Source organism: Protopterus annectens, chromosome 5.part1 (genome assembly GCF_019279795.1).
Source record: "Protopterus annectens isolate FY-2018-M chromosome 5.part1, PAN1.0, whole genome shotgun sequence".
Taxonomy (NCBI): domain Eukaryota; kingdom Metazoa; phylum Chordata; order Ceratodontiformes; family Protopteridae; genus Protopterus; species Protopterus annectens.
The window spans coordinates 95187684-95196787 of record NC_056736.1 but is presented as its reverse complement, the minus strand read 5'-3'; the positions used below and the strand labels follow the sequence as shown (position 1 = coordinate 95196787).

Here is a 9104-nt window from a genome sequence, read left to right as displayed (position 1 = left end):
TCATGGCGCTCGAGGCTGACATCAGTATGTGCCAGTACAAATGCGCATGACCGACGCCATACCCTCAGTCTTTCTTGCCTCAGACGTCAGAATGCAAAAAATACCACCCAAAACCCAAACCTAAATAAGGGGGTAGGAGGGAGGGAAATTTGGACTGCAGCAATGGATATCCTCGAACATCTACATTTATGGTAGGTACAAAACTGTACTATGTTCTTCGTCTACCATTGCTGCAGTCCTGACACATGGGTAGAATCCCAGAGCAACGGAAAACAGGGAGGATGGCCAACTAAACAGAATTAGGAGCTGCTAACATGCCCTGTAGAACAGCAGTGGCAAACCCAGCCCTAGACCTAGAATAAAGAGGTAAATGATAATGCTTAGTAAATGTATGTACAGAACTCCAAGTAGCTGCCTCCAAAATGTCCTTAGCAGCTACCCCTCTCGAAAAAGCAGTAGAGGTGGCCGTAGCCCTAGTAGAGTGAGGCCTGATCCCAGCAGGAACATCTTTCCCATGATGAGAATAACAAAAGCAATACAATGGCCAATCCACTTGGAGATAATGTGTTTTGAAACAGCTTTCCCTTGTGAAGTCAAAGCAAAGAAACAAACAACTGTTGAGATCTTCTGAACTCTTTGGTTCTGCTCAAATAATATCCTAAATGCCTATGCACATCCAAAGAATGCAAAACTTTCACCCCTTTATTTTGGGGTCAACATAAAAAGTAGACAAATGTATAGATTGGTTCAGTGCCACATTTGAAATTACTTTAGGCATAAAAGTAGGATTAGTAAGGAAACTCTGTCCTTGTGAAAAATCAGAAATGGTTCTACTGCCACGAGGGCCTGTAATTCAGAGACCCTTCGAGTAGAAGTAACAGCCAACAAAAAAGCAGTCTTCCAAGACAACAACTTCAACTCAGCTGTAGCTGCAGGTGCAAATGGAGGCAGAGTCAGCTTCTCCAAAACAAAAGTAAGATCCCAGGCTGGAGTGGGAGCTCTTTTGGGGACTTATATTCTTTGCCCCTCTAAGAAACTGTTTAACCAATGGATGAGAAAACAAAGGAGGGTCACATTCATAGTGAGCAGAAATAGCTGCAGCATGCACTTTAACAGAAGAGAAAGACAATCCCTTGTCTAACAAAACAGTCAAATATTGCAAAATACAACTCAAGTTAGGCAATTTAACATCAAAGCCGTGAGCTGCACTCCAAAGAAAAAATCTCTTCCATTTATCAGCATAAACTTTCCGAGTAGTAGGACGCCTGGCTTCCAAAAGAACATCCAAAACTTGTTGTGGAAGCAGCAGGCCTTCCTTCCTCAAAACTGAATTCTCCAGGCTGTCAGGTAAAGAGATTGCACGCTGATATTGAGAAAATGATTGTCCTCCTGAGTCAATAAGTGAGGAATCTGTGGTAATGGCCAAGGTGTCCCAAGAATTAAACTCCTTAAGAGAGGGTACCAATGTTGTCGAGGCCAACCTGGTGCTATCAGAATCATGCGAGGCATTTCCCTCCTGACTTTCAACAATACCTTTGGAAGAAGAGGCAAAGGAGGAAAGGCATACACGTGCAGGTTTCTCCAGCTGAAGGATAGTGCATCTATTTTCCAGGCTTTCGGATGAAATAGCCTTGTGCAAAACATTGGCAGTTGATAATTCAGAGGAGAAGCGAACAGATCTATGTCTGGAGTTCCCCAAGCCATGGTCAACTGCAGAAACACCTGATGATCCAACTTCCATTCGCGAGGATCCACAATCTGTCTGCTCAGAACATCTGCTAAAGAATTTTGTGCTCCTGGCAGAAACAGTGCTCGAAGAGTGATGTGCAGTTTTAAAGCAGTTTCCCATACTAGCATTGCTTGTCTGCACAATGGATAAGAATGGGTTCCCCTTGCTTGTTGATGTACCACATGACTGTTGTGTCGTCTGTTGAATCAACACCAGTCCTGATTGAAGTAGGCTCTTGAATGCTTCCAAAGCAAATTGAACTGCCAGCATCTCTTTCATGTTGATATGTAAATGAAGTAGCTCTGGGGGCCAAAGGTCTTGAATCCATTTTCCTTTGAGATGAGCTCCCCAGGCCGACTCCGAGGCGTCTGTCGTTAATATCTGACATGCCTCTGGCTGGGTCACAGAGAGTCCCTTGTTTAGGTGACATTCCTGAGCCCACCACAGAAATTCTTTTTGTATGCAAGGGAGAATCTGAATGACAGTGTCCAAATCGTGGCTGTGTTGAGTCCACACGCTTTTGAGATACCATTGTAACTTCCTCATATGCAGTGTGGCATTGGGAAGCACTAGAATACAAGATGCCATGAACCCTAAGGCTTGAAGGACTGTCTTTGCAGTCAGCCTGGACATTACTGAAAGCTGTTGGAAGTATTGATGAAGATGTCTTTGTTTGTCCAGGGTAAGAAATGCCATCTGGGGCTGTATTCAGTCTCACACCCAGAAAACACATCTCTTGTGAGGGTACTAGACTGGACTTTATTTCGTTCACAGAATACCCTAGGCATCTTAAAACTGTCATTACATAGTGAAGATGTTGAAGAAGTTCTTGCTTGCCTTGAGCCAGAAACAAACAGTCGTCCAGATAAGGATAAATTTGAATTCCTTCTAGTCTGAAAAAAGCAATTACTGGAGCCAGGACTTTTGTGAATACCCTGGGCCGAGTAGACAAGCCAAAGGGCAATGCAGAGAACTGACAATGCAAATTCCCATTCCGAAATCCCAGGAACGTCCTGGAACTGGGCCCGATAGGAATGTGAAGATAGGCCTCTATGAGCCTTGCCCAGCATAGGCAGCAACTGCTGCAACGTTAACATCTTGAACTTTGGAATTTCCAAAAAGGTGTTTAGAATGGACAAACCCAGAATTGGTCTCCAAGTATTTACTTCCTTTGGCACTAAGAAAAGACGGGAATAAAACCCTGTGCCTCCTTCAGCAGAAGGTACTTCCTGTATTGCCCTCCACTGAAGCAGAGAAGAAATTTTTTTTTTTTCCCCCATGCTTCCAGTCTTTGCTGATGAGGCACATCTGGCATACCTTCGAAAGGAGAGAAAGTGTGGAAATAAAATTTGTAGCCTCGATTTACAATGTCCAATACCCATTTGTCCTGGGTAACCAAATGCCAATACTTTGAAAAGTTCCAGTTTTCCTCCTAGAGGAGCTGCCAGCATGGCAGAATCCGGCAGCTGAAGGCAGGTCATTGAGTTTGTTTCGAAAGGACTGATCCCTGCCCTCCCCAGCAGAAGGGGTAAAAGAACCCAAAGTTCTAGGAGTAGCAGGGCCCTGAGAGGAAGCTCTACCCCTACCTCGTAGACCTGCCCCTAGACTGATAATCTGAAGAGGGAAAAGACCACCCTTTAGTAGGCCAATTCCTACTGAACTTAGGGGGCTGAACCTGTAAACAATCCTTAACTGTCTGCATAGACTTAGCTTTTTCCTCCAGTTTTCAAAACTGATTGAACGGGAGGGCCAAAAGAACATCAGACTGCAAAGGAGCATCCATAAGCCGAGCCTTAACATGCTCTGACAATGTCCGAACTTTCAACCAGGCATGCCTGCGAAGAACTGAACTAGTAGCAGCCACCCTGGAAGAAGCCTGTAAAGCATCAAAACCATATTGCAAAGAATGCTTACCAACTTGTTCTGAAACATGCACTAAATCCAGAAGCTCTGTACATTCAATACCTTCAGATAAAGCATCAACTTTACAATTCAATTGGCCCAGCAAATAATTTAGACAATGTAAAGCTCTCATAGCTAAAGTGGAAGAGGTATACAACTTCTTACCCCACCAATCCAGAGCTCTAGCATCCTTGACCAAAGGAACTGGATTCTTAACCACAGCAGCCCTGACACCCTTGGGGCCTTGAGTAATGGTGTCTGGGTCAGCCCTAGGACCCTTGTATAAATACTAGTGAGCTTCCGCACCCTGCAGTATCTATCTGGTTTAGCAGGGGCAGGAGGCAAAGAGTCAGGGTTAAGAGAAGCCTCAGAAAAAACATCCTGAACAACATCCAATACAGGGGAATAGCCAAAGGCCTATGCTGAGGCAAAAACAAGAATTCTCTAAGCCTTTTACGAGAATCAGAACAATCCTGGCCTCCCATTTAAAATGCTCCCTCATGGAATGCAAGGTTTCAGAAAAAGAAAAATCTTCAGGAGGGGACTCCTCAGCCTCTGAATCAGAGTAGGGAGGGAAATCCTGGAGCTCTTCCACAGAAGAATCAGAGTCATTGGAAGACTGATCCAGACCCTCTATCCCTGGCTCTACCCAGGGCCTTTTCTCAGGGGGAGGCATAGAACCCCTAATTAAAGTAATCAAATCCTCCGCCACCTTTAACATGTGCTTTCTAGGAGCTGGACCTCGTGGACAGACACCAGCAGGGGCAGATTTAGATTTGGAAAGGCTTTTACTATGAGAAGGGGGAGGCCTAGAAACTCTGTGAGGGGAGGGAACCACGACACATGAGAAGCCCCTTCAGCCTGGCCTCGACAGGAGAAGCCACTTCTTGAAGTAGCAAAGGCTCCCTGGAGACTCCGCTAAACTGTCAGAAGGAGCCGGCGAAGTAGTCGGTGGCTCTACCGAACCGGCGTCCGCAATGGACTCATCTTGTTTGGACCGCAAAGGAATACTCTTTGCGTTTTTTAGCCGAACTGGGCGGAGAATCCGACTGCATGTTATAATTGCACCGTCCACCAAACACTAGCCTAGCACAGTCCAAGCGGCGGCAATAGTGCATATCAAAGGCAGCACAAAGCGACACCCAACAACGCCGTGCTCAGGCCCTAAACAAGGAATACAGAGTAAATGGTAATCCCTATGAGGAATCTGTTTCCCACAAGAAATACAGTTATTAACTTTTCAGACATCTGGTAATACTGAGGCAAGAAAAGACAAAAGTGTCCCCAACGGGGTACTCAGCCCAGCATGGTCTCCGGTCTGAAACTCGAAAACCGACAATTCCAGAAAGCCGAACGGCACTTGCAAACACTGCTTCTGCTTAGGACCACACGGCAAGAAAGACTGAGGGTATGGCGTCGGTCATGCGCATTTGTACTGGCACATACTGATGTCAGCCTCGAGCGCCATGACCGACGCCAGATTCTAGCCCTTTGGTATTCGGGCCGATGGTGGACAGCGGAATACCCATGTGTCAGGACTGCAGCAATGGTAGACGAAGAACATCAGCTCCTGATCAATTTCTAAAGGCTAGCACAAGGGCATTTTATCCATATTAAAAAGGCTAACTATAAGTGACAACACACAAAATGTAACATTTGCTAGTACTTATCCCCCCCCCAAGGGCATATGCGTAGCTGTCTATAGATAACTTGTAATTCATCTGGATTATCCCTGTAAACTTTGCTCCCTGTGTTTTTATTTGGCTAATCTAATGTAATAATAAATATTTCAAACATTCTATTGTAGGAAAACATTAGGTTTATATCTGCAAAGCAAAACCAATACTAGAATGCTTGCTTTGCCTGTTATATCAAGCCAAGTGACAACACCTGCTATGACTTCATATTATCAAGGACTCTGCAAAAATGACACAAATAATAAACTGCCTGTCTGAATCTATCAAATGTGAGCATATGCATATAAACATATTTGAATTTGTATACATAGTTATACACAGAAAACATATATACGTTGTTAACGATTACATGACAAATAATTCCAAAAAAAAAAAATAAAAAAGATCGTCCCAGCAGTAACAAAGCAAGATGCATCCATTCTCAAGCTTGAATGCTCTTCCCACGGATACAAAAATGGGCAACAAGTGGTATAGAAAGATGGTCAAGCAATTTATATCACATTAATTGTTACAACACCCTACAAAACCTGAAACTGCTGGACTTCAGCATGCAGTATTAGGAACACACAGGTGAACCAAATTAGGAATAGAAACTGCTGCAATTAGAATTTACCACAAATCAAATCTTCTGCGCTAAATTTCGAAGTGAAAGCAACGATTTACAAGATTTAAGGATTATACTACTCTAAGGCAATGAAGGATTATAATACTGCAAGGCAATGAGTCGCAGACAGTTTAAAAGCCCCCCATTGCCATCAGATGTATAAATCTGGCACCTCGACAGCACAATCTGCTTCAATAACCCGTCCTGACAGATTACTGCCAAGCAGTAATCATTTTAACGGAGGACCGGTTTCTGCTGCGCATGCACCATGGATAGCATGATAACAGTTATTTGCCACCAATGAGCATCAATCATTAAAAAATACAAATCGTCATTCCCCCTCATCTGTCGTAACCAAACAGGCAACACAGTGAATGAATTATTACTATTACCGTACACGCAGGTAACACTCAGCAACTCCAAAGCATGTTCATTCACAAAGCTGTCCAACAAAGCAGAATGTAAGAAACAGAAAAGCTAAATGTATTCTACCCATCAAACTTCATATTTAATGATAAAAGATACATACCATATATCATCGTCCCTCTCACTGGCACCGTAATAAAAGCTGTCAAGGTCCAAAACGTCCACTTCGTCCCATATAGTGGAGAAGGAGCCAGGTACACTAGCACCAGAGGGACAGTGCCGCGGGTCACCCGTTGTGGCTACGGGTGATCGATAGTAAGGGGACAAGTCTGGTAATCTGTATGCACCAAGTGCAGTTGGGCAGAGAAGCGATGCAGCCGGACTCGGCATACACATGGAACCAGGGAAGGAAGAGGGGGAAACTACTGTGGGGGAGCTAGCAAACTGCATCAAACAGGAGGCTGATTGGGATTGTTGTTGTAGCAGCAGGTGTGGGCTGACGGTGCAGTTGCTTACAGCACTCGCCCGATTCCTCAGTTGTTCATTCTGTTTTTCTAGTTTTCTTACCAGCTCCTGCAGTTTTTTCACCTCCATCTCTGCGCTCACAGATGTGTTGCAATTCACATCCGCCATCATCTGCGGCTTCAATAGCGCCGCTTCCATCCCCACCACAGGGCTGCAGTTATCCAGATTTTTTTCTTTTTCTTCTAATCCTTGTATTTTAATATTGAGTAAGATTAATGGCGATGACGACTGCTTTTATTATCTCGCCGCATGGCTTTCGTTTTCGGCCCAGATGCAAGCATTATGAGCTTTTTTAAGTATCACGTATTTTATCCTATAATATGCCTGCAATCTGGAACGCTAGAGCTCCTCTTTCTTGGCAATAGCTTCTCCCACAATGCAGTGGACACGGTGCATGCATACAAAATCCGCACACCAACACTCCTTAAAGGCTCGCGATCGCTCACCAGACCGGCTCAATTGCGGGTAATTGCAAACGGGGAGCTCGTACTGGGGGCTGGGGGGGAGGCGGTACCAGGCTGCTTGCGAGGCTCCGCTGGTTCCCATTAGCAGAGCACGCGACCCTCTAAGTTTCCAGCATCCCCAACACAGCGATAGGACAACGATATAAACAGCCAGTAGTAATATGGTGGAATAGTTCTTTAGATTCAAGGGGTTTAAAGCCTTCATGGGATATACCTCTCGCTTAAGGTACCGTATTTAATATTTTTAGCATGCTGCTTTCATTGTGTAGCTTTATGAAACTGACTGGATGCACAATAAGTATGCGTCCCCGGAATGGGGGGATCTGCTGGTTATCTCAAATAATGAAAGAACACTCTAAAGCTACACATTTAGAAATGCAATTTACTCGTAACTATTCGTTCAATAACTTTCTTAAGCTACTTAACGGTTTTTGAATTCATTTTTTTAATCCCCTAGTAATGGACCTTTACGTATGAGACAACTCGCTAGTGCAACTATTTATCTAATTTTTATCAAGTTGTTGTGTCTTTTCGGCTTATCCCGGTTAGGGGTCGCCACAGCGGAATTCCGGTTCGCTAATGTTTGGTAGTGGAGTTTACGTGCCAAGTTACCAGCCCTGACGCACAACCTTCAACGAAGGCACGCCCATTCACGCATGCCCGCCTCCACCCAGAAGACGCTCTAGATGAGAATCGAACGCGACAACGCTACCGCAGCCCCACTACCGCGGAAGTATCTAATTTTTATCAAGTATCACTATAATTTATTTTATGTTCTTATATGTCTTGTATGCCCCAGGAGGAAACTGATCTAGTCCGGGTAATAAAAACATAAATAAATACGTACATACATACATAATGTTTGTGGTAGTCACTTTGGTTGAGTCATCTATGAGAATGCAAATTTTCTGAATGATTAAGCAAAAGGGTTTTACAAAAGGCTGTGCGTTGCACGCATTATGTAGTCCACATATCCTCCCAGGTTCCGCACTGAAATTGTCTAGCATACGTTCGACACTAAAAGTTCTTAACAGATTTTCCTAATAATCAACACTAAATGACATTAACTCATCAAAATAACTGAAATAAGTACAAATTAACACATATTAATCATCCTGTGAACTTCATAGCTGAAGTTATTAGTAAATGTTCCACATTTTACCCATTTGTTCCACATTATGATAGGTGGTATTGCTTAACCTCTTATTATTTTCTGGATAAATTAAGGTGCTATACAGTCTTTTTGTAAAACTCTTTTGCTTAATCACTCAGTACCTTTGTATTCACATAGATGACTCAACCAAAGTGACTTTATTGCAAGCATTATGTATTTGTTTATTTATTTATGTTTTTATTGTCTGGGATAGTAAACTGATCCATTTGGATCAATATCCTCAGGGGTCATACAAGCCAAGTAAGAAGATGCAATAAACTGATAAAGAATATCAAACTCTAACACACAGTTCCATCATCCAGTATGCTGATGACTCAACTATAATCTGTTCCTCTAAATCTCTTACCAAATTACAGCACCTGACCCAAGAAGCATTCAACTCTACTGAGGTCTGGATGTCCAAGAATCACCTAGCCCTTAACCCCAATAAAACTAAACTCCTATTATTTACTCCCTCAAAACCTAGCTGTATCGACAAAACTCTTTTTACTGTTACTTCCCAAAACAATATAGTCTTAGAAGTCGTCCCTAGTACAAAATTGCTAGGAGTCATTATTGATGACAATTTAACTTTTGACCTTCATATCCACAGTAACATAAAGAGGACACATCAAAAGCTGGGTACCCTATACAGGCACAACTA

At 43.3% G+C, this 9104-nt stretch overlaps 1 protein-coding gene across 1 annotated transcript; it reads right to left on the bottom strand.

Annotated features, from left to right (window-relative positions):
• Positions 1 to 6427: 6427 nt before the first annotated feature.
• LOC122803134 (SLAIN motif-containing protein 1-like) lies at positions 6428 to 7723 on the bottom strand. The gene has a single exon (XM_044072756.1). The coding sequence runs from the start codon at positions 6959 to 6961 to the stop codon at positions 6428 to 6430; it is 534 nt and encodes a 177-aa protein (XP_043928691.1). The 5' UTR covers positions 6962 to 7723.
• Positions 7724 to 9104: the final 1381 nt, after the last annotated feature.